General features: G+C 39.5%; 1 protein-coding gene across 9 annotated transcripts in view; it reads right to left on the reverse strand.

The window, feature by feature from the left end:
• Camk2d (calcium/calmodulin dependent protein kinase II delta) overlaps positions 1-25,875 on the reverse strand; it is a 248,479-nt gene that overhangs the window by 137,068 nt on the left and 85,536 nt on the right. For all 9 annotated transcript variants that reach the window (XM_041653874.1, XM_041653901.1, XM_041653850.1 and 6 more), the window contains exon 3: positions 25,398-25,457. In XM_041653874.1, the coding sequence (XP_041509808.1) occupies positions 25,398-25,457 (60 nt within the window). The remainder of the gene's footprint in view (positions 1-25,397; positions 25,458-25,875) is intronic.

The raw sequence follows: 25,875 nt of genomic DNA on the forward strand, positions 1-25,875 counted from the left end.
GACTCAGGGCAACTGATTTCTGATGCCTATAATAAAAGAACAGGAGTTGCAATGTTCTACTTTTAATAAATTTAGATAGCTTACTCATAATATAACGGGATATGGCAATTGGCCTATCTTACTTGTACTTTGTGCATCATGTCATAAACACAAAATATTTTCTTTTTAAAAACCAAAAAGAAAATGCCTCAGCAAATAAAATTTGACAGGAACCTTATCAAACAATTATAACTCATTTCCATGCTATATAAATGGAGCCTAGGAGAGTTGTTTATTAATTAAAAGCAAAGCACAAGTTGATGTATGCTTTCTTTATTTTTAAAGAACAGGGACTTTATTTAGTGTGTATGGTTGAGTAGGTATGTATATGCACAGGTGTGTGTGTGTGTGTGTGTGTGCACAATAAACACATGAACATATACAAGCAGAGCCTTTCTTCACTAGCCATTTACACTACTGACTGGCACAGGTTCTCTCACTGGGATATAGGACTTCCTTGCTAGGGTGACTGGCCAATGATCCCATGGAATCCACCTGGCTTGCCCCCCTTCAGCCAGTACTGGAATTAGGAGCTCATGCCACCATACCCAACATTTGATAAGTGTGCTAGGGATTAACTTGGATCCTCATGCTAGTTCAGCAAGTATTTACAAACATAGATCTCTCTCCAGCATAAGTTGATATTTATTATAAAGCAGGTAATACTTTTATTGGGTTAGTAAAAACTGAGGTTTACTATTTCCTATCACTAGTATTATTTATCAACAGAGAATGGCTCAACCAAAAACATATGGAACTATATCAATGGTTGTATACTTGGTACATGTGTGTGCATGGGCATGTGTGTGAGCACACACATGTGTGTATATAGCACAGTTTAGGGCATCAACCAGAGTCTTGCATATACCTAGTAAGAACTCTACTTCTGGGGCACATTGCCGACCAATTTACGACTTTCAACAGTACCTATAATCACTGCAGCCAATGCATCTAACAGTGGCTAGCATGTTCTCACCGCTGTGAATCTGCTAGCTCGTGACTTTGTATGCTGTCTATAAGATAGCAAGCTTCTGGAATATATGAGCTTCTACTCATTTCTGCCAACTCAAATGCACAAGAAGAAGCTGAATGTCCTAGAATGATGTTTAGGCCAAAATCAAATGCTGCCTTGGAGTTACAGTGTCAGAGCTGATGTGAGTACAGAGGGTAGCGTGAAAGTGTGGACCATGGACGTGATGGCAGTTATCAAGAATCTGAAAAATAATTTTCAAGGGAGTCAGTCATTCCCCAACACTGAATGAGAGGACAAGCATCCTGGATGACAGCAAGCTTTTCTCCGACAAAGCTGAAAGCAAAATGCCTTTAGAGTTTAATCTTATTACAGGCATTTTGAAGAAGACTATAAAATAACAGGGCCCCAATGCTGGACTTGCAGATATACTACTTACATAGTTGAAACAGTATTATTTGGAGTTCAGAGTGTGATCAGCAGGCCTGCTTATAGTCTTCTGTCTGGATCTTTGACTCACAGAATAATAGTGGTCAACCTTTTCTTTTCTTTTTTTCTCCACTTAGAGTTTAAATAATGCTTTTGACTACTCACCCTCAAAGGTATCCTCACTGTGGGTACCACAGTGACTTAGTTCTCTTTAGATGGCTACTTTTAAAGTCTATGATTCAAAAAGTATAATACAAAAAAAAAAAACACCCAAAAAACACTGCTGATGCAGGGAGACCAAAATCAGCAATGCAGAGTACATCATTGAGCACGAAGTCCAATAAATACAGCAGGCATGGCTCCACGCCCAATACATCAGCCATGGCTCCCAGTCCAATACAGGAGCCATGGCTCCAAGTAATGTCATTTGTAAATCAATTAAAAGCAGCATCTAGACATACCGCACCCTCATTCAGCTAACCAAACATAATCAAATTACACTTCCAGGGGGAATTAATGTCACAGTATGTTTAGCCATTACTGTAATTGTCATTTCTAATAGGATAAACAAAACCATCTCAGATTTCCTCAGCTGTCACTGAAAGCCAGAGCCCAGACGTGAGTGTGACTCTGACAGCAGAATGCCTGGCAGTAGTGGCAGTAGTTCCAACTGGTCTGTGTACACGATACTTGAAGGCAAAGTACTCGGTTACTCTGTCACCTTTTTTTGTACCCATATAGATGAACGTAATAGAAAGTACCTGCTTAGGCAGTTGTTTAGATACAAAAAACTCAAGAATCCTATAGAGCACTCAGCATTGGCCGATATATATATATTGCAGGCAGACAAAAATATATATGCATCCTAAACATTTTTAGTATTGTTATTGGGTTCAAAGATTTAGAATAAAAAACTGGAAAGAGTTACTAGGCAAATTGCATTAAAGATACTTAGGAGGCTGGAGAGATGGCTCAGTATATGTTTTAGTTTACTTTCTATTGCTGTAGCAAAACACCAACCAGAACCAACTGGGGAGGAAAATGTTTATTTCAGCTTGCACTTTCTAGTCTATCACTGAGGGAGGTCACGGCAGAAACCCAAGACAAGACTTGAAGCAAAGACCACAGAGGAATGCTGCTTGCATACTTGGTCCTGTTTCTTGCTCATCTACTTTCTTATACAGCCCAGGACCACCTGCCCAGAGGTGGCACCACTCACAGTGGGTTTGGCCCTTCCACTTCAATCACTAATAGAATTTGACTCAAATAGGAAATTTTAAGGAAGCATTTTGTCAAATGAGGATTCTCTTCCCAGATGACTCTAGCTTGTGCTGAGATAACAAGAACAACAACATCAAAAATCAAACAATCAAGAGTCAAGGCTGTGGGTAAAGGTGTTCATCTCTATGCCTTGGCACCTGGAATTAATCCCCAGAACCTAAATGGCAGGAGAGAACTGATTCCTTAAGTTGTTCTCTGACCTTGTACTCAGGTACATGCATACTCAAATGCATGAGTGCACATGCATGCATGCACGCACACACGCACATCCACATCCACACAGAGATATATAGAGAGAGGAATATGGGAATATTTTTAGAGAAAATACTTATTCTCTTTTTTCTTGGTTTTATTTTATGTGCATAGGTACTTTGTCTGGATGTATGCCTGTAAACCATATATCTATCCGGTGCCCTTAGAAGCAAGAAGAAGATGTTGGATACCTTGGAACTGGAGTTACAAAAGGTTGTGAGCCATCATATGGGTGCAGTAAAGGGAAACCATGTTCCATGTTCTCTGGGTTCTCTGGAAGACCCATCTTACCAACTCCCTTTTATTCACTTTTAAAAAACAGAAAACAGAGTCTCAACTCTATTAATAAAGTTTGAAAGAAGAGTGACAGCCATTCTTCAGCTTTCTACAATGTCATTCAGAAAAAAATCAGGGTTCGATTTTTCAAATTTTATTTCCTTCTTTGATCTTGTATATCTACCCACATTTTTATTGCATGTCTTTCAGAACAAAGTTTGGACTCTGGGCTCCATCCACTTCTACCTCCTGACAATTTCATTCAAGCTTGTCTGGAAAATGAAGGTCAATGCCCACAACAGTGACAGAGATGCCTCCCAGGAAAGAACGCTTTCAAAGAAATGTGAAGTAGACAATTAGTAATGACTCATTGAAAACTGGAGAGCACAGTTTCTTCTACATTCCTTTGATGTGGAGCAAAGTTGGTAAGCAAAATCCATAATTTTAACAAGGAGAAAAAACAAAGAGCTATATTGAATGCAACAAGACACCAAAACCAATACCGTCTGTCACAGCTTCAAGGGATGTCATTTGTAAATCAATCACGAGTGCATTCACAGAAATGAGATGCTCGGGTGGTGTCTGTTTCCTGTAAAAATCTATAGATGCTATTGTATAATTACAACCACAGTGCTTTGTTAATATGTATCAGTTCAATGAGTGCCCTGAGCGTTTTCCCAGCATTGCATGTTGGTAAACTTTCGAGGTACGAGAGGAATAAATTGAAAGCAGAACAGCCTCGGGAATAATTTACATGAGAAGTATGCAATGAAGGCCTTCTCCATTTTATCCAGAACAAAAAGCATCAATCCCAGAGAGCACCAGACCTTCACAGGCATTGGTGGGTGGTCAAGGCTCTCCTTCTCGAAGCACACACATTTGCTTATAAGTTTTACATATAATTACTTGTAAACTTTACGTGCAATTATCCTCACATAACAGTACATAGGCTGGGTTCTAGAAAATCAGAGAAAAGAGATGGAATCTCTGTCTTGTAGAAGCATGTCAATAAAGGGGACGGCTGCCACTGGCTGGAGAAAGGGGAGTGAACAATATAACTGAAACATCCCACAGCATTAGAAAACACTTTTTACTGGAGTTTTCAACATGACTTTTAAAAAGGGGTAACCCAAATCATTCTTTTCCTTGATAATGACTTATGTTTCTTCTCAGTAAATAAAAGTGGACATGTGTGTAAGTTTAAGTCTGAACATTTCTCTCTCTCTCTGAATCCAACATAGACAATGTTGGATGATGTGAGACAAATTTCGCCTCCCCTCCCCTGCCATTTTGTTGCTTGTTTTAGATTTTGCAACTGCTAGGATTGAATCCAGAGCCTCCTGTATCCTAGGCAAGTGCTACAAAACCATACCTCAGCTTTGGCATCAACACTATTAAGATCATTGGAATAGCTACTATTAAAAATGTAAAGTGAATACAACTAGAAGCGCAAAGAGCTATTGCTCACAGCTAGTAGGCACGTGGGTAAATCCTCCATATGTGGAGCTTCGTATCCTCTTAACAATGTGAGCTCCAGTTCCTTCTGTCTACACAGGCTTGATTTTCAGAGATAGGGAAGGAAAAGCACGTATTTCTGTAAAAACGAGTAGAAAATGGAAGGCCCGGGACTCAAAGTTCTTAGGTACTCGAAGCTAGCAATTACAAATCGGTCCTTGGTTTTAAAAATATAACACACTGTATTTGAACTCTACCTAAAAACAGAAAGTGAGCATAGTCTAAAAGTGGAGAAATATAATAATACAGGACATAAATGTCAGTGCCTCTCTTACTCATTTTAAATGAAGAACTCGCATTTTGGACTCTAGGTCTGTAGTCTATCTGTAAGCACTCAGACTAGACAAGGTGAGAACAAAGTCCTCAGCCAATGCCAGCACATGCTGGACCAGTACTATGCCTACAGGGAGCTGTCCTGCCATGCCTCTTGGCAAGGCGGGCGTTTGTTCTGATTGATTCATACTCAGACCACACCAATTTGGTCAATATCTTAAATAGCATTTCCATTTGCACATTGACAGCTTCTGCTTTTGCATTTCCAGCTCTGCCCTCCCTCCACCAAACTTCGGACTCGTATCCAGCATTCATGGCATCTCAACTAAGAGGTCTGACAGTGTTTAGAGATTAATGGATGAGTAGCTAATGCTCTTCTCTGCCCTTCACAATCTTCTCTTGGGAAAGTCCATCCTTCCAGTTTCTAGGACCCTCTCCCCAACTTCCCTTTGACAAGTCCTAGCCACTCTACCTGTACATTCAGCTCTACCCTCAGAACACACCCCACATCTGAGGATGGAGACATTTCCACTGCTGCCTCTTCAGCCTGAGTCATGAATTATGGCAGCTGCCTTCTGAGTAGTTTTCCAGCCTTTGCCTTGGCCCTTGTTATCTCCTTGGACTGCAGTGGTTAGAGTCATCTTAACCAAGAACTCAGAGCAGCTCCCTTCTCTCCTCACAATAGTCAAAGCCTTCTTGACTGTGGAAATCAGTGTGGGCAGCTGGGGAAGAAGAAGCTGGTGGCTTAAACAGAACATTCTAGTTCTCAGAGTACCTGAAGCTGGAAAGTCTAAGGTTTAAAAGAAAGGCGTCCTTCCTAGCAGGCTGCTGGTGGTTCTTGCATCCTCAAGATGGAAGAAAAGGCATTCTGGCCTCTTCTTTGATCTTAGAAGAATAACCCCACCTGTGATCACTTTATTTAGGTCCAGTCTTCTTCAGAAGACCCATGGGTCTGACCTCTAAAGAAGACCATATTGGGGGTCAAGGTTTCAACATATGAGCAGGGGCAAATGTTCACTCCATGTACTATCTCATGGAGAGAGAAAGGTGCGATTCTCTCACAGGGTGCAGAGACTCTGGCCCCTTTCTGCTACCATTAGTAGGAGTTCTGATCCCCTTACTCCATGCCACACTCAATGTCTCATCCAGGCCAGTCAGGCTCCATTTCACATGACCTCCAGTGCCTGCAAAGCCTCTCCCATCCCCTTCTTCCTCAGAATATGGCTCTTTATAACAATATAACTGGGCCGGGCGGTGGTGGCGCACGCCTTTAATCCCAGCACTTGGGAGGCAGAGGCAGGCGGATCTCTGTGAGTTCGAGACCAGCCTGGTCTACAAGAGCTAGTTCCAGGACAGGCTCCAAAACCACAGAGAAACCCTGTCTCGAAAAACCAAAAAAAAAAAAAAAAAAAAAAACAATATAACCAAGGAGCGGCTTTCTCAACTGTTCGCTTGTCAGCTTGGGTCATTGTTGTACTGAAGATGTCTGGAAGACAGAGTTTTTAAAATGACAAATGAGTGAGAAATGAATGATATGATTTTGCAGACTATATTATATAATATAATAATTATATTATTAAAGAATAATATAATTCTAAATCTACAATGAATAGTCTATTTCTGTAAGCAGCTCTATATTAAAATTAGAGCAAAGCCCCATGTTTTGGTTTTTAAAAGCAACAACAACAACAAAACAAGGAACAGGATGTGTGCTTTTAATCTCAGCACTGGAGAGGTAGAGACACACATGCCTCTGTGATTTAGAGGCAAGACTGGTTTACTATATAGTGAAAGCCTGACTTAAAAAAAAAATATCAAGAGGAGTTAAGAAAGCTGAATGAGAGCAAAGTCCGCGGGGGAGTTATTTAAAGTACCATTAGCCTGTTCGAGAAACTCACAGACCCTTATCTTTCTTCCCTTGGTTTCAATTGTGTTTGGTTTCACTAGTCCTCACCGAGGAAGCTAAGAGTATCCTTCTGTTTCAGTGTGGGAACACAACCAACAATTTCAGCAGCAAGCACACAATAATCCAACTATTCAGCAGACTGAAATCCATCATCTCTAGATTTACAGAGTCATGAACTTAGATGCCAACAAAATAACCCTTGAGAAAGAAAGCATCTGAATCCTTCTTTGCAAAACATATAAAAGGATAAAAATTGCTTGGTTTTAGTCTCTAGGTTTGTTCCCAACCTTTACTGAATTGGCTGAGACAGGCTGCCTAGGCAAACCAGAGCTCAGTGCTTCTGAAGCAGTTAGAAATACTCAGATCTCATCACAGGGAATCAAGCACTTGGGCTGGCTTCCTAGGTCTCGATGGTTAGGGTACTAATAGAAAAGGATTACTATCCCATCCTGGTCCACTCTAACCCAAACAGACTGCACTTTGCTCTCTTTTCCCTACTCCTCTGACCTAGAATGGGCTATTTTTTTCTTATTGTTTTTATGAAAAGAACTGTGTCGTGTATTCACTCTGCTACACCCCCAACGTGCAATTCCAGTGCCTGTCGTGATTAGAGAGATACACCAGTCCACTGAGCAGAAGCTATGTAAAGTAACTTTATATATTTGTTGAAACCTAATATGAAAAAAACCAAGTTTAGATAAAAAAGAGTATGCCTGATTAAGCATATCATGTTGAAAATTATGGACCTTGAATGGAAACACAGAAAAAGTCCCAGTTGCATTTGCGCACGCACGGTGGGTACCTACGTGTATGGGGGTGGTGCGAGAATCACCATGTGTAAGGGGGAGTGAGCTGGGTATTTGGACAATGTGAATACGTGAATAATGAGAAGCAGGCAGGAAGTTTATTGTTGTCTTTTCTGTGGTGTGACTCCCACAGAGGGCGACGCCCAAGAAGGAAGGTTAGGAACTTACAAGATACAGAATGTGCTCTTGGTTCTGCCAGCTGCGCTATTAGAAAACAGCTTGGAATTAGAGGTAAAAGGCAACGGGGCTAGTTTATGACATTTGCAAAGCGAGGCTCAGGATTCTACCTCGGAAAGCAGTTATGGCTTTTAACAAGCACTCAGGAAGGCTTTGTTCCTACTCTGATTTTGTAGAAGAAACTCTAAGCAAAGTACGACCCAAATGCCCTCCAAATCTGTCTCGTACTAATTTCATCCACCAGGAAAAATAACAGATAAGCACAGAGACATTCCAAGGATGCAGAGCTGCATTATGAACCAAATAGTGAAGAGGGCAGAATTTTTCAAGTGACTTAAAAAGGTACCATTTTAATCTTTCTACCCTCCTCCCAGACTTCTTAGTAACACTCAGAAAAAAAAAAATCAAAATGTTTAGTAAATTTTGAAGCTATACATACGGGTACAAAGGGTTGGTATAGTTTGTACCGTACTTTTAAGGACAACTTGTGTTGTGCTAGGACATGAGCAAAGTTCTTCAGGTCAAGGAGCTTATCCCTGGTCTAAGGCAACCCCACATGTGAACAGATAGCACGGCACCTCAACATACCCAACACCTCTAGACAAATCAGAAAAAAAAAGCTTTCTCCTATTTCTGACCCACCCGCCAAATTAGGGATATCAAAAAAATTTGGACATGAGTCTGAGACAGAAAGGAGAACACAGGTTGGGAGATGTGGTATAGCTCAAGGGTATCATAACATGTCTGGAAGCCTCCAACACCAGGGTGTGGTCCTTAGCTTGAGGGAGGACTAGGAGAGAGAAAGAATGATTGAATATAAATCAACTAGAGAGAAGGAGAAGGAAAAAAAGAACATTTACCACCCAGAAAGTACAAGTAGGAAGGCACTGAGAAAAGATGGGAAAATAAGAAACTGGCTGTGGAGATGGGTGTACATATCTTGAGACATAAAGAACATTTACCACCCAGAAAGTACAAGTAGGAAGGCACTGAGAAAAGATGGGAAAATAAGAAACTGGCTGTGGAGATGGGTGTACATATCTTGAGACACAATTTTAGGAACTTAGAATGTTAGAAGCTTTCAATGTCAGGATTTTAGAATTTACCTTGAGGAACTAAGGATCTGTAGAAAGGCATTAAGAAGAGAATTGGTATTGACTGTGCCTTATCAAAGATCCCTTACTCAGTAACCAAAGGAAGCTCTAGGAAGGGCTTAGCAGAGCCTGGGCTAATGAGTGTGCATTAAGAAGAAGCAGCAGCCATTTACAAGTTGTTGGGGGAAGTTAAAGGGAGAGGAATTTGATTACATAAATCCTCAAGGAAAAAGGAGGGGTCAAGAGGACACCAAGTCTGCAGTCTGGGGGTGTCTCTAAGGTGAAGCAGAAGCTTTGCAAGCTAACAGTAGGCCAGCAGCAGGCTTGGGTAGGGTGCATATCAAAGGCCATTTCAAACACAATCTTATTAAGAAGGTATTGATACAAATCCATATGAATATTCCAGTAAGCAATGAGGACCATGTCTAGAGGAAAATGAGGAAAACCAGTATGTTAATGAGATACCCTGGGTAGACTTAAGAGGGACACAGAGGAAGAGAAATTCATAAAGAATATGGGAAACAAGAAGATAGAGACAAAGAAGAAAGCTTAAAAACCCAAGTATTATACAAAAGCCTGAGGCGGGGACTAATTTTCTAATCTAGAAGGACAATGAGGAAGACTGGAGCCAAGGAGGCTCCAGTGGACTTGGTAACCAGGAGGTGATGGAGTGACCCAGAGCTCTTTCACTCAGCAACAGTGGGGGCCTGAGTCAGAAGGCCTTAACGGGTCTTGTACTGGATATTCCTCCTTGAAAACTAGTGAGCGACGTTTTGAAGGTAAAGATGATGACCTAGTAGTGACCACAGGCATAGCTTTGATTTGGGAATGTTGCAGGAGTGCCACTTGTTTGTTCTAGATTTTTGTCTCTTCCCTTCCTGTCCTTAGAGATAGTCAAGTTTGTAGAAAACTTTCCACAGCTGACACAACCCTCTATTCTTCATATACCTAATGTAGACACTTCTTTTGCATGCTCCCATGCACTGTCCTAGCTTTCCGCACAAGACAGAATCTGACATCACTCACAAGGTGGAACCTCATGACATGGCTGGTACTGTGTTTTAGTACTTTATGCAAATGCAAAGCAATATTCTTGCACAGAGAGCTGTAGGGCATTTGTATGGATGAGGAAGTAAACAAGGGAAGGTTTGTCAGGCCGAAATGTGAACTTCGGAATCAAACAAATGTATTTGAATCTTGGTTCCACCCTCTGTAAACTAAGCAAGCTCAACCAAATTTAATTAACATCTTTGAAACTCACTGAGTCTCCATTTATATAGACACACAATCAGTTACCAATAGTTAAAATAAAGTAAAATAAAATAAAAAGGAGATTAAGTCTACCAAGACTTGAAGAGTAGTTGGGAAAAACAGTAAGATAATTAAAATAAATGTTTAAAATCAGTAAGATTCAGGTGACTACTATCTAAAAATATATTTATCTTTCTTAAAGCTTTTTTCTTCCAAATAGAATAAAGAACTGGAAGTTTGGTATTCTGTAGAATTATATTTAAAAGGTTATTTATAAAACAAAATACTACCAAGAACTCTAATAATTAGAATAATGCTATAGGTTGCTGTTGACCACTTATTGAAAATGTTATACAATTAGCCACTCACGGTGATCACTAAATTTCTTGGCTTACAAAATGAACACTTGGCTCCGGTTAAGATACACCCATAAAATAAAAGCAATAGACCCCACTTTAAAATTAAGAATGAGGAATGAGAATACCTGAACAGAACTGTAAATTATTTTAAGACAGATTTATCACACAGAAATGAGGGGGGTGGGCATCTCTTCTCTATACAAGTCAAGGATGAGAAACAATCAAAGCGCTACGAAATCCAGAGAAATGGAAAACACTGCTTGGAGATCAGTTATACTGTGTTTCTTCAGTTTACATTCATCCCAATTAGTATTTTTTTTAAAAAAAATGTGATATCTCAAGGGGAAGGGAAGAATTCTATCTCGGAGGATGTGAGACAAACAAGGCAGACAAGTCCAGTAAGGGCAGAGGGCAAAGAACAGGGTCAGGAGTAGTTGTCACAGATCTAGGTCACCCACAGGGCTGTTTGTGAAGTCATGCATGGGAGCTCAGGGGCCTAACCTGCCACTGTATGTAATAAATTGTCCAGAGCCTTAGACGTACACCTCCAGCATGAGCTCAGACAGCAGTATCAATCACTAGCAGGATGCGGGAGTCTGGAGCAGTGACAGCCGATGAGGCCTGGGTCTCTGCTGTACTGCCTACACAAAGCAAAGCTTGTTCCTTTTCTGGCAGCTCATGGTTTCTATCTATGCCTAAGCCAGTGAAGGCTTATGAGTCAGAGTCTCTCACGCTTGGCAGTGACACCATCAGCCTTTCCTCTTACTGACCATCTTGATAACCTGCTGGCTCTGGCTCTGGCTCTGTGCCTCGGTAGGATTTGCTTATTTCTTTCATTTGGGAAATTTGTTTATACCTGGTAAGGGTGGACACATTCAGAGCTGGCTGCCCCTCACCTCTGTCTCTCTCTGTCTCTCTGTCCCTGTCTGTTTGTCTCTCTTTCTCTCTGCCTACAACCATACTACACATCTTGATTAAACTGCAATGAGCTTTTAAATGGACTAAAGTCAGCTTCACGAATAAAAATAAAACTTTCAAAAGATAATAAGAATTGCCTCATAAGAAATGAAGATGAATATGTTTTCTTCTGTACTCTCCTAGAAAGGGCTTTTATTATGGCAAGTTATTTCATTCTGGTGTACATCATCGCTTTGAGACTAGCTTTTGTTATATATAAAGACAAGCTCTCAATGGGGGCCATTCTAGGTCAATCCCATAAGAGGAGCAACTGGAGAACTCAGGGTATTTGGGGAAAGGTGGGAAGGGAGAGATTCAAAAAAAAAAAAGAAAGAAAAGAAAGAAGAAAAAGACAGCATCAATACAACTGAAATAAATGGGAAAATAAATAACTGAGTGTCTTCTTCGTTTCCCACCTGAGATGGGAATGAATTCTAAATCAGGAAACAAAGTTGGCCTCGGTTATATATAGGCCAGAAGCTTAAAACTATGAGGAAAAAGTCCATAGTCAAAATTATCCTAGTGCTATCATGTATGTATAAATTCAAAGATCATCTGAATCAAATAGTTGATTTGTAAGAAACAAAAATAGAGGGCTAGGCATGGTGGCATATGCATGTAATCCCCACACTAGAGAGGTACAGGCAAGTGATTGCTGTGAGTTCAAGGTCAGCCTGGTCTACAAAGCCAGTTCCAGGATAGCCAGGGCCACAGCAGGAGACTCTATGTCAAACAACAACAACAACAACAACAAAACACAAATAGAGATGAGCCTGGAGTGGTATTAAACTAAGTCCCAGAGCCATAGGTAACCTAGGGGTGGAAGTTGAGTAATGATGCATAAAGAGATGTGAAACAGACATCTATAACTTCATCCTGGGACAGAAACTCTACTGTAAGGGTAGCACAGGTAAGCGCAAATCAACCTGAAGACACAATTCAAACTGAGCAATTGCGGAAAAGCCTTTCAGGTCACATTACACTGAGAATCAAAAGCAGAACTAATGTACAGACTGGACCCATCTTCCAGAACAGGAAGAATTCCGAATTCCAAAGCCAGATAGGTTACCACTTCAGTCAGCAGTTTATCTTCTTGGGATGTGTGAAGTGGCCAGGAGCTACTGAACTGTTTTGTAGAGTCAAGGAGTCAGCTCATAGACCAGATTCAAGAAACCTACACAGGAAAGTCTTCTAGACTCTGAAGCAGGGATTAGGCAAACCCAGCTCACCACCCATGCTTCTAGATGTGGCCTGGCAATGGGCTCATATTTTTAATTGTGTGAAATAAATCAAAAACAATATTTCTAAAGATTTATTTATTTTTTTTCAAATATATGTGTAGGGCTTCAAAAGTTTATATGTTCCATATGCATGCAATTGCCTAAGGAGCCAGAAAGGGATGTTAGATCCCCTGGAACTGGAGTTACAGGCCACTGTGTGTTACTTGGGTGTTGGGAATTGAACTCAAGTTCTTCATAAGAACCATCAAACATCCTTCATTGCTGAGCCATCTCTTCAGCCCCTGAAGAATATTTTATGACATATAGCTTTCAATGCCCATTCATGATTCTGCCAGGACACCATCACGCATGCCTTCCTTTATGAAATGGAATGACAGCTTTATAGCAACACGAGTCACACAAATGAGACTGGAGAGCCGAGGCACTGAAGATTGGGATGTTTACTAAGAGTGGCTCCCTTGGAAAACTACGCAATCCTCATTTCACACCAGGATTCCCGAGATCCTTTCCAGGAATCACACGCAGCAGGATAAGCTGGTGCTAACAACAGGGAGACACAACCAACTCTCTTTCTAGTGACTGGTTTCGCGATTTCATCTGGAGTAGGTTTTGACTTTAAATTACAGGGCAGTCTATTTAAATGCTAAGTCTTTAAGAAATATTCATCCAAGCATGGTGGCACAGGCTATAATCCCAACAATCTGGAGCCTGAGTTTAAAGACAGTCTGGAAGGGGGTGGGGGTTAACCCATAACTTTAATTTATGGTTATGCTTTCTGAGAGATCATCTAATCACTTCCTTGAAGGATGAGGAAGCAGTTAGCAGCTTTAGTTACCCAGCAGAAAAAAGAGACAAGGAACCATTTACACTCCTGACAAGAGGACTCAGGTTCTCTATACAGTGAAGGAGACAGCAAAAAGCACAAGAATCTGGCCAAGAGAGACAGATTCTTGGAATGTAAGAGTAAGTGATGAAGAACAGATTTATGAAAGAAGCATGCTGACAACCACCCACCCATCCTTCTTCAAGGGCCAAACTAGATAGTCTTCTATTAGGTGTGGCTCAGCCTTAGACCACTGGCATTCACTGTAGCCAGAAGAAAAACAGAAGTCTTTCTTGTGATTGCATAAACTGGTCATGTCATAAATCAAAATTTGTGTGACTTCTTAAACTGTTTTAATAGAACTTTTGGTTACCTACATGCCTGTGAAGTGACTCCACGCTTAGATGACACTACACAGGCAAATTCCTCCCTCATGGGATTTATGTGCAACCAGGAGGAAAACAATCAAGAATAACTATACAGTAACCTAGTAAGTGTGACTGAGAAAAGGAATGGAAATGAGAAGGTTGGTTGGGAATGCTCGCCTAGGCTAGGAGGCTAGCTGAGCTACCAGCAGCAGCCTTCCTTAGTCGCCAGCAGGACTGGAGTGGAGTACCCGTCAAAACCAAAGATGGCAATATCAGGATGTTTAGGGGGAAGGGCAGCCATTCACTGGACTTGGTCTTGCCATCCCTTGAGGACTCTGGCTTGTTCTGAGTGCTGTAGGAAGTTTCTCAGCAGAGGGTACTGGGGTGACACTTTCAGCAGCCAGGACAATCTTTTAAAATGAAATTGGACACTGCCATCTCACTCTTCAAACTAAAATCTCCCCTACGGAAAAGCAAATAACCGCATTCAACTACTGTGCCTACTTTCTGTCTCAAAAAATTTAATAGTTTTTGTTTTATAGAAAAAATATCCCATAGAGGTTCACATCGCCCTTTTTGTTTTTCTTCTTTTTTTGAGGTAGCTGATCTACTCAGTTCCATCGCAGAGACAAGCCACTGACTCAGATGAATTGAGGAGAAGGCATGTCAAAATTAGGCAGAAGTTTGAATTATTCTATTTCATTTAAATTAATGCTGTCACCATTTGGTATGTGACAGTCGGAGTCAGGCTTGGTATGGTTGTAATTAGACTGTTTTGCAAAAATAGAGTCAGAGTGTGTGAGTCCCCAGCTGTGTTCCCTCGCTGGAACTTCCTATGCTTCAGTTTAATTAGTGAATGAATATTATTCCGAGCCAGTTCACTCTGTTCACTAGACATGCCCTTTACTTGAGAGAGATCTACTGACTGATTCTTCAGATATGTAAGGAAGATTCATGATTCTGGAGGTACACCAATAAGATACACTGTCTGCTGCTTTTCTATTACTGATGCAGTTTTTTTGAGGTCCAGGTTTTGCAGCCTTGGACCTAATAATTAATGATTATTATATGCTGTCTTGTGCAGGGAAGGATGCCCTGCAGCATGTTCCAAAGATGTCATCAGGTTACTCCAGTTGTGACACTAAAAAATTCTTCCCCACATTGTCAAATGTCTGCAGAAGAAGGAGAAAGTGGAGGGGCCAATGTCCCTGAAGGCTGAAAAACAAGCATATTTATTTAAAATTTAAAAATAGCTGCTTTAACGTCTGCTTTAAGCATATCCAGAATGAAAGTAATCTAAGAAAAATATTGCTATTGCTCTTTATAAAAAGTTTTGTTTATTAATCAGTCTTCTCATCTGACTACGGTCTGTACTAAAACCTAATTATACTACAACGCAGATGGACTTACCCACATCCACTGTCTCTTGTATGTAATGGGGGCTCAGGAAATATAGATTAATGCTCTCTAGATTTCCGTGCAATTTTACCTCACAGAAATAAAACACAAGTATGCAAACATACACATTTATACAACTATTCCAATTTGAGACGCAGTTTGCAAAGGCATGGAAGAGCAGGGAGACTATACTAAGCCACGACTGAATGGTGCTGTTTCTGCATTCACTGTCTACAATGAGAATCTGACTTGATGCATTCGTTATCTATGGTGAGAATCTGATTAGATGCATTCGTTATCTACACTGAGAATCTGACTCAATGCATTCATTATCTACAGTAAGAATCTGAACTGATGCATTCATTCGTTAGCTACACTGAGAATCTGACTCGGTGCATTCGTTATCATCTACCCATTTCCACAAGTTTGAACAGTTCTGTGGTGTGGTGTGCTGTGCTCTGTATCAGTTTCTCCTGATGCCAAACACCTTGGTCTTTTACTACCAATGCATTCCTCTGAAAAAGTGATCATTGTTACACTTTTAGTAAACTCGCCGGTTTCTACAGGTTAAAGATCAAATCCCTTCCCTTAGGAGGTAGAATTTCTCCACTATTACTTCCAATAAACCATCATGGATGACAACAACAACAACAACAAAATCATTCCAGTTCTCTGTACTCGGGAATGATAAGGGCTTTTACAACTTTAATATTCTTAGACTGTATCAACTTCAGAGACACCTAATTCACAGCTTCTTTATAGAATGTCACTGTTACTACATTATAGTTGCATAAGTAACTCTTGGCTCTCTTCTTGGGATCAAGGCATATGCCCCTCTATCTTCGTGGTCTTTCAGAACTTTAGCAGTAAGAGTTAGTGATTTGGCCAACTACCAGACTCAATCAAAACTCTATTCACTGGAAACACTTGACAGTTTCTGAAACTATTTATACACGTTCATCTGTTTGCTTTTTGCCGCATTTGTACCGTTACTCACACAGATCTAATTTTCTTTAATTCCCAAATCAAATGTGTATGTAAACCCATCTAATGATATCTAATAAATTATAAACAAATTAACAAGTGGGGAAATTGCATTTTAAAAATAATTTAAGAAACATTTAAGAGCTAATTAAAATACAATGTTGTTTCATCAGTTCTATGTATATAAAAATAGATAAGATAAACGCTTTTTTTAAAAAAAATAAATGTCTCACACAAATGCATGTAAATAGGCAAAATACTGAAGCTTCAAAGGCAATAATTTTAGACGTGCTTACAAAGGAAATATTTAAAGAATGCAAGATTTCTTAGATAATTGTAAAAAGAACAACAAAGAGTCATTTATTTTCTCAGAAGAACAGATGAAAGACAAATACTTTAAAATAATATGCTCACAAAACTTTCACATTCTTTGGTTTTCAGGTTATTAAAAATTTCTTACTGCCGGGCGGTGGTGGCGCACGCCTTTAATCCCAGCACTCGGGAGGCAGAGGCAGGCGGATCTCTGTCAGTTCGAGGCCAGCCTGGTCTACAAGAGCTAGTTCCAGGACAGGCTCCAAAACCACGGAGAAACCTTGTCTCGAATAAACCAAAAAAAAAAAAAATTCTTACTATTTTTTAAATATTTAGTAAATAAACTCATTACTAAAATTCTAAAGTTTAAAAATGAATTATAAAAGGTTTTAAATGTAACACATAAGCATACCAAACAATTTTTATGTCAATTCATGGAAAATGAATTTAAAATGTTACTTAAGTGAAACACATGAAAGAATATTTCAAGAGAGGAAATGAAGCCGTTCCTCTGAATGTTTCCATTCTCTTCAGTGCAGGCTCTCAGTCTTAAAGCTAGATGCTAAATGTAACATTATATCAAATGAGACAAGTTCGTGGCAACTTAATTCAACTTGAATTTGATTTTGTTACATGATGCACTATGAATCAAATTAAGACGGAAAGCTGTCTACGTATGGAGTGTTTCTAAAGAAATAAAATCCCATATTTAAATGTATTAGCAATAAAAGTTTAGAGCTACTTTTCTCAATGCAGAAACTTTTCTACCATAATAAATGACAGTTAGCACAAATGCCCAAAAATATGCTATAATTGCATGCTAAAGTACACTGTCAGAAATTATCTTAACATTCTAACATGTTCTGGGCATAGTGGCACACATTTGTAATCCCAGCATTCAGGAGATGGCAGGTCCAGGCCAGACTAGGCACCCCACAAGACTTTGTATAACAATTTAAAAACTATAAACACCTTTAAATTAGTAAATCAATATTCTAGGTGCTTTAAGTAGGTTTATTTTAAAGACATTCGTGTGCTTGCATGACTCATCATGCTACTAGTCATCACTTAATTTTCAGTATCACACAGCAACTTGATCCTGACTTCGCCCTCCACACATTGTAAGATGGCAGTGTTTGCAATTAGTTTTGAAAAAAATTATACAACATCACATCGGTTGCTATCCTATGTTGCTTCCTTATCTTTCATTTAAATAGCTCATTGATTTTATTCTAACCAATGAGAAGAAAGTAAAAGCCTATCTTGCACAACATGTAAAATACAGAATTGATTACAGGTCAATCATCGTCACCTAAATGACAAGGTAAGTGTGTCACCAAAATACTAACCCATGTCACTGACGTGTACTTGGGTCTATAGAATCTGTCTTAATCATTAGTGTTTAAATAATTTAATGCTGGTATTTCCCTCTGGCAAAAGATAAAGACCCAAATCAGTAATTTCTCTATGCAAAGGAACTGGTCCAAGCAATTTCCGTAAAATCTTAAGACTCTTTTCTATATGTCTGAAAGGACAGGGCGAATGCCACAGTGGGTAGTAGCAACGTGGAACATGGGAAATCTTGAGTTGTGACGCTAGAGCACAGCTGTGTGGACTTGGGTGACTAACACACACTGCTACAGTGGGTAGCACCAACTTGGAACATGGAAGATCTGAGTTGTGAAACTAGAGTACAGGCGTGTGGATTCCAACCCTCTGTACCTGACAAAGTTAAACTCAGCCATCTCTAAGGGCTTTCATTTCTATTTTTTGTCTATAAAATAATGACAAGTTGATGTAGGATTCCCCTCTGTATGCTGTGCTTGCTATTGATTAATAAAGAAACTGCTTTGGGTAGGCAGGAAAACTATAAACTGGATACAGGTAGAAAGAAAGCAGAGTCAAGAAAGACACCATGTAGTCACAGCTGGGGACAGATGTGCTGGAACCTTGCCTGTAGGCCATGAGCTTCATGGTAACATATAAAATAATGGAAATGGGTTAATTCTAGCTGTAAGGGCTAGCTAGTAATACGCTTAAGCTATTGGCCAAACAGTATTGCAAAAAAAAAATATATATATATATATAGTTTCTGTGTGATTATTTTGGGAGTCTGGGAAACGAACAAGTGACCTCCAACAACAGCATGTGTTTGCTATGAGAACTAAAGGGCAGAATGCACAAGAAGACTGCCCTTAGATCAGAGCCTGGGAACAATATTACTAATTCTAGAGGCAAAGTTCCTTGGAATTCCAACACAACACTATTTATTTGTGGTTATTAAGCCTATTTTCCAATCTTAGTGTGATAGTTTGTGAGAGGTAATTTTCTGTTAGCTGTCAATAATACAGAAAAGTTGGTGGGGCAGTGCCACAATAATATTGATATGCATAAATGATATTACCACTTCCAAGAATTTTTATAAAAATACAAAATTAAAAAAACTTTATCTACAAAGAAGCAAGTAACTTCACATTCAGATTAACAGATTACCATTTAATAGCTTTTGAAGTATCATATTGAATATTTATCTTTTCTATTCAGATTGCCTTTCTACTGAATTGTCTACATAAGAATGATGAATTTCACTTTCAATCAAGTATTATAAAGGGTGTAATGCTGGTGCGATATGATATGAACAAGGAAGGGTGAGAGGGAAGACAGAGGAAAGGAGGAAGGAAGAAACTAATAGGGGAGGAAAGGAAGGAAAAAGAAAGAAGAAAGGAGGAAGAGAGGAGGTGGGGGAGGGAAAAAAAGGGAAGGAGATGGAGCAGTTGGGAGCCAGGAAGAAAGAAGGGAAGGGCAGATAAAACATACGGATAAAAATAAATTTTGAAAACATTTATTTTAAGGGGAAAAATCTCTTCCTGCTGTTTTTCACATTTATTGGAAAAGACAATCAATTCTTCAGACGGTAATATATAATAGGAAATTTGCCCTTCACACCAAATAATCAAGATAAAGAGGTGAGATTTAATCAAATAAAAGTTAACCATAAAAGAAGTCAGGTTTGCTTTCTATACTAAGCAATATGTGACCTTCTTTTCCCTGTCAGAAATCACTCGAGAAAGTAGCTCAGCAGTACAAATTATTCCCGCTGTGTAAATAAAATGCTTTGGATATTAAAATAACCAATAACAAAGGAAGGATCACACGGGAAAAACCGGGAAGTGTTGCTTTTGGAGATTTTGAATTTCCATCATCCAAAAGAAAAAAGTTCAGTGCTGCCTCAAAGGACCACTGGAATTTTATCATTTTTATTCCTTTTCTTGGAGACCAATCAGTATTTACTCAACTCCGCTTGCCTTCTCTGTGTTACTTTTTTTCCCCAAAGGGTTCAAAGTTATAAATACCACAGTGATGGTTATTTATTCTTTTGTTAAGTAATGACAGCATTATTTTGGCTTGATAGTCACAGTGTCTGGCCACACTAGTTCTCCACAGAACGTGAGGATGCTGGAAGACAAATGCTGGCAGGGTAGAATGGAAAAATGGAATTTACAAGTTGGATGCAGAGATCTGCTAAAACAGCAAAAAGACACACGCACAAAAACCATTGCTGATAATGTCTTGTGGGAACTTGAGGGATGGGATGATGTAAAGACCAAGAAGGTCTAGGAGGAGAGTCACAGCATCAGCTTGCAATGGAAGCCTCACACCAGCAGAGGCAGGGGAAGGGGGGGGGGCAAACAGCTCCCTTGAGAGCCCTGTGTGGGTGTGACCTTTGCATGTGCTTAGCTGCTAGAACCTTCAGTCTCTATCTGAAGAACCTAAAGTAGGCTTAAACCATTCCTAAGGAAACTTTGAGGCTTACGGTTTAGGAAAAGAAGATTATGTAGATTCTAAATGTACTGAGCAATAGTAGTCCTTTAAAAACATTTTTGTAGGGAGCGGAACATCTCTCTATTAAGTCAACACTTGTCAGCAAGTGGAACGTCATGTGCTGCTGTGTGTGCTGTGTAATACCTGTGCAGACAGAACATGTCTTGAAACAGCTCTAGATTAGATGTTTTTCTTCAGTATTTGACCTAGTTTTCTTTATGTTATTGAGACAGTGTGTCATGCATCCTAGGAGGGCATTAAACCATACTATGTAATTAAAGATACACTTGAACTCCTAATCCTCCTGCCTCCACCTCCGAAGCACTAGGATTACAGGTGTGCTCCACCATGCCTACCTAGGAACCGAAATTTATTATTTAATGCCTTATATAAAGCAAACAACCTTGATTTTGTTGTTGCTTAAAAAGGGAACAAAAGCACCTATATCTTTGTAATCCTCGAGTTAGCATCTCTAAACGCCAGTACCTCTTTATGAAGGAAATTGAAGACTTAGGCCATTGAGAATTCAGACTCATTTAAGAATTATGACTGAATTATTATATCAGAGACTCAAACAATATTTCCTCAATTATGAAAACAAACAAATGAGTTTATATTACATAATCTTTGGCCTGTTGTTGGAAAGCTGGAATTGTAACACATTGGAGACTATGATCTCTGACTATATATATAGCACTTGGCTATAATCTGCTTTCCACACAGAAGGCAAAGGCAATCAGATTAAAATCCTCCTACTGGCCTACTGGCCTCCCCTTGCACTTACTTAGAAGGAGAGCCAAGCTCCCTAAGCCAGCATATGCAGTCCCATGGGACCAGACACCCACACAGCCGCTCACTCATTCTCTTCTTCTCTGGCTGCTCCCTTCACTCCTCCTGACAAGAGAAGGTCTCTCCAGCCTGAACTGTTCCCTGGGTGCGCTCATGAATCTTCCACAGTTGTTTACATGTTACTTTCAATGTGATCACCACCGCCATATTTTGCGGGACAAGCCATTTTAAGGCAGTGACAAATATGCTCTCCTTGATCAAACCCTAGAGAAACTCTTCTTTTCAAACAGGCACTGCCCTCGATGCTGCTCATGACCTTCCTAGGACTGTCTGTCACTAAAGAATCCTGTCAGTAGACCGTGTCCTTTGCTTTACAGAAGCTTCTCAGTTTTAGGAGGTCCCACTTATTAATTGTTTCTCTCAGTGTCTGGGCTACTGGTGTTATATTTAGGAAGTAGTCTCCTGTGCTGATTCGTTCAAGTGTACTTTCCACTTTCTCTTCAGTGAGGTTCAGTGTGCTTTTTTTTTTTCATTGTTTCTTTGATACATTTGTACTTGAGTTTTGTGCATGGTGATAGATATGGATCTATTTTCATTCTTCTACACATTGATATCCAGTTTTGCCAGCACCATTTGTTGAATATGCTCTTTTTTCCCCCACGGTCTATAAAATGGGAAAAGATCTTTACCAACTCCATAAAGGACAGAGGGTTGATCTCCAAAATATATGAAAAACTCAAGAAATTGATCATCAAAAGACAACCCAATTTTAAATAATGGGGTACACATCTAAACAGAGAACTCTCAACAGATGAATCTAAATGGCTAAAAGACACTTAAGGAAATGCTCAAAATCCTTAGCCATCAGAGAAATGCAAATCAGAACAACTCTGAGATTCCATCTTACTCCTGTAAGAACAGCCAAGATCAAAAACACTGATAGCTTATGAGGGAGAGGATGTGGGGTAAAGGGAACACTCCTACATTGCTGGTGGGAGTGTAAAATGGTACAGCCACTTTAGATATCAGTATGGTGATTTCTCAGAAAATTAGGAAACAACCTTCCTCAAGACCTAGCAATACCACTTTTGGGTATATATCCAAAGGATGCTCAATCGTATTACTAGGACATATGTTCAACTCTGTTCATAGCAGCTTTGTTTGTCATAGCCAGAACCTGGAAACAACCTAAGGACCCCTTCGACCAAAAAATGGATAAGGAAAATGTGGTACATTTACACAATGGAGTACTACACAGCAGGAAAAAAAGACATCTTGAAATTTGCAGGCAAATGGATGGATCTAGAAAATATCATATTGAGTGAGGGTAACCCAGACCCAGAAAGGCAAATATCATATGTACTCACTCATAAGTGGCTTTTAGACATAAAGCAAGGAAAAACCAGCCTACAATTCACAACCCCAGAGAACCTAGACAACAAAGAGAACTCTTAGAGAGACATACATGGACCTAAATCTACATGGGAAGTAGAAAGAGACAATATATCTGCTGAGTAAATTAGGAACATGGGAATCATGGGAGAGAATAAAAGGGAAGGGGGGGAAGAAGGGAGGGAAGGAGGGGAGTGGAGAAAAATAAATTGTTTTATAAAAAATGAAAAAAAGTATCTGGTCAGTCAAGCTGCATGTTAGCATGTGACTGTGCAGCTCACTTCTTTCCCATAGTATAGTTCTGGGTAAAATCTGTCTTCATCTCTATCCTGCATCTGTCTCTGCTTTTTTTGTTGTTGTTGTTACCGGAGCCACTCAGTCTCCACATATCCAATTACCTTACATCAATTGCAAACATAAGGAATCTCTATGACATTATCAGGAGGTTGGCTTGTTTACACACTCAAATGAGAGGTTGGGAGGCAGAGACATTATGTCTCTTGACTCCTGCCTCCCTGCCTTTGTGAGAGACCAGCACACTGCTAGCCTAGTACTCTATTCTCCAGACACCTTGTTCGAGTGGAAAACTTCTTACAATATGATGACAATCTAAGGAAACGCACACTGAGGAAGGTTGAAAGTTAGCCATGCATAAGGTTCATATAAAAAGTCAGAAACATGAACACATATTACAAACTGTTTTTTTTCTGGTTTCTTATTTAATTATCAGTATATTTTCCTGACATTATTTCTAAGTTTACAAATTACTTTTACGATCAGAAAAAAAAAACATGTGTTTTAAAAAGCACTGAAGAAAAGTTGTGTCTTTAAGTGATTTGAAGTCATTTAAAATGTTTCTCTTTAGGGAAAAACAAAACACTTTTATTTACTCTAAGTCCTCAAGCGCTGCCTCTTTGGTGGAATATGCCTCTAATCCTAAAGCTGAGAAGCAAAAGAAGGTGGATTTCTGTAACTTCCAGGCCAGCTGGGTCTACATAGTGAGGTTCAGAACATGCAGTGAGAGCCTGTCTAAGGAAAAGAGAGAGAGAGAGAGAGAGAGAGAGAGAAAATGGAAAAAGAAAAATTTCACAACTGTCAAGAACAGCGTCTGTTTTCTTGAAATTTCAAAATGCAACAGAATTTTAAATGATATAATAAACAAGGCAGTGAAAAAGAGCAAGTCATAAGATTGAGGTTAAGCATCTCAGCTGCTGGGCAATCAAGGACCCTCTGGGCCTCCCTCCTGGTGCAGTCTAGACAGCAGGGAACAGCAGCTGCAGGAAGCTCTGCTGGATGGCCACTCTCCCCAGCTCAAGTGCTCTTTCAAACTTATTTGCTTTAGTGCTGGTTTGAGTCAAAGTCTCACGATGCAGCCTATGCTGGTTTAGAACTCAGAAATTCACCTGCCTCTGACTCCTGAGTGGGATTTAGGCCTGCTCCACCGTGATGCCTCTTTCAGGCTAAAACATCCCTTGTTTGTTGGCAGTCGATTACTCCCCTGGGATAGTTGCTAGTGTTGTTTCTAAATCACTGTTCTTCACATATACAAGAGAGTTGGATTAGGTAATTAGGGACCCAGCAATTATAACAGTTAAGATAAAGCAAAAAAAACTCAATCGCTCCTATTTCCTCCAACTAGAAAACAAAGCTGGTGGAATTCAGTGGGCAAGGTTCTGCCTTGGGGTCCTCCCCTTCACTATTTACCCCCTTCCCCTCTCTTTACTGTGACTATATTCTAGCTCCAGCAGGCCACGTGACTAGCTCCTTCTCAGGAGGTCCTCTCAAGTGGAGTCTTACTCAGGTTCTCTATTCAGAACGCTAAGGTCCTGACCACTTATTTCTCTGAATTGGAATCTCCGTGGGGCAGAGCAAGTGAGAAGCAACTGAGCCTCTTTCTCTCCGCCCTGTACAGCAGCGGCTGAACAACTGTTCATTGCACTCACACGCAAACTGAGATTCCAAATAGTATCATTGTTCATTGTGCTTTTTTTTTTCCTTCTTTCCCAATTTTACACTCTTTAACGGTTTCAACAGATGGGGGTTTTTGTTTGTTTGTTTTTACACTGCTTGTCTATGTAAAATCACTACTTCTTAAAAAAATATAGCTACAAATTTTAACAAGTTATGGCTGTTTTTACAACTCCTAACTAGGTAAAAGGTCATCATTTTTATTTCAGAGATGTTCAGAGGGAAACTGTAAGCTAACATAGCAGACTTCAAAACATGTTAAAATAAGGTGAATAAGTTACAGTCAGACATTACTTATTATTCTTCTAATAATAATATTAATAGTGAAGTCAGGCATTACTAAATTATTCTCAGCATGCTCATTGGCTAATAATGTGCAATCAATGTTCAGTACAACAGGAAATAAACAATATTTATTTCATTGTTATGCTTATTTCCCCCAAAGAAGCAATTAACTGAAATATTTTTTAAAAATTTCAATCTTGCTTCAAAAATTGTATCAAAAGGAATGATTCAATAATATATATATATATATATATATATATATATATGCATTTATAAACTTATGAAGGATCAAATGTAACCATGATCAAGAGATTAGAATCTATTTGTTAGTAGTTGTAAATATTCTAATTATGGAAATTAACATTTCTACTTTAGTTTCATACAGTATATAAGATATAGCATTTAAGTAACATTGAAAATAATTCCTCACCAATATTGGGGTGCTTCAAAAGACGGCAGATTCTAGCTTCCCTTTCCAGTTTCTGGTGATCTGTTGAAAAATGACAGAGAAACTAGAAATTACAAGAAAGCCAAAAACAGTAAGTTAAGGCATAATAGGCAGCTTACAGACAGCATGAAGCTTTTTGCTCTTATTCATCTTTTGATTTCTTTTGAAAACAGCGATCATTTGAAGCTGCATTTAGGTGGAAAGTATCTACTGCAGCAACCTAGTGTTGTGTAGCCTGTGTTGCCTTGGTGTCTTACTAGGGTACAGAGCACAGCAGAATGCACACTTGGGATGTTGGACGGGATGGAGCTGGCACGGAACAATAACACTTCTGTCTCTGAATTTTGATTAGCATTTATTTTTCTATGGGGGAGTTTGGGATTTGCTGATTTACTCCAGGCTGACTTCGAGCTCAAGATCCTCCTGCCTCAGCCTCTCATGTGCCGGGATGACCAGCATT

The sequence above is a fragment of the Microtus oregoni genome, unplaced genomic scaffold, assembly GCF_018167655.1.
Source record: "Microtus oregoni isolate MIOR12 unplaced genomic scaffold, Mior012 000000F_ref0000247, whole genome shotgun sequence".
NCBI classification, from domain to species: Eukaryota; Metazoa; Chordata; class Mammalia; order Rodentia; family Cricetidae; genus Microtus; species Microtus oregoni.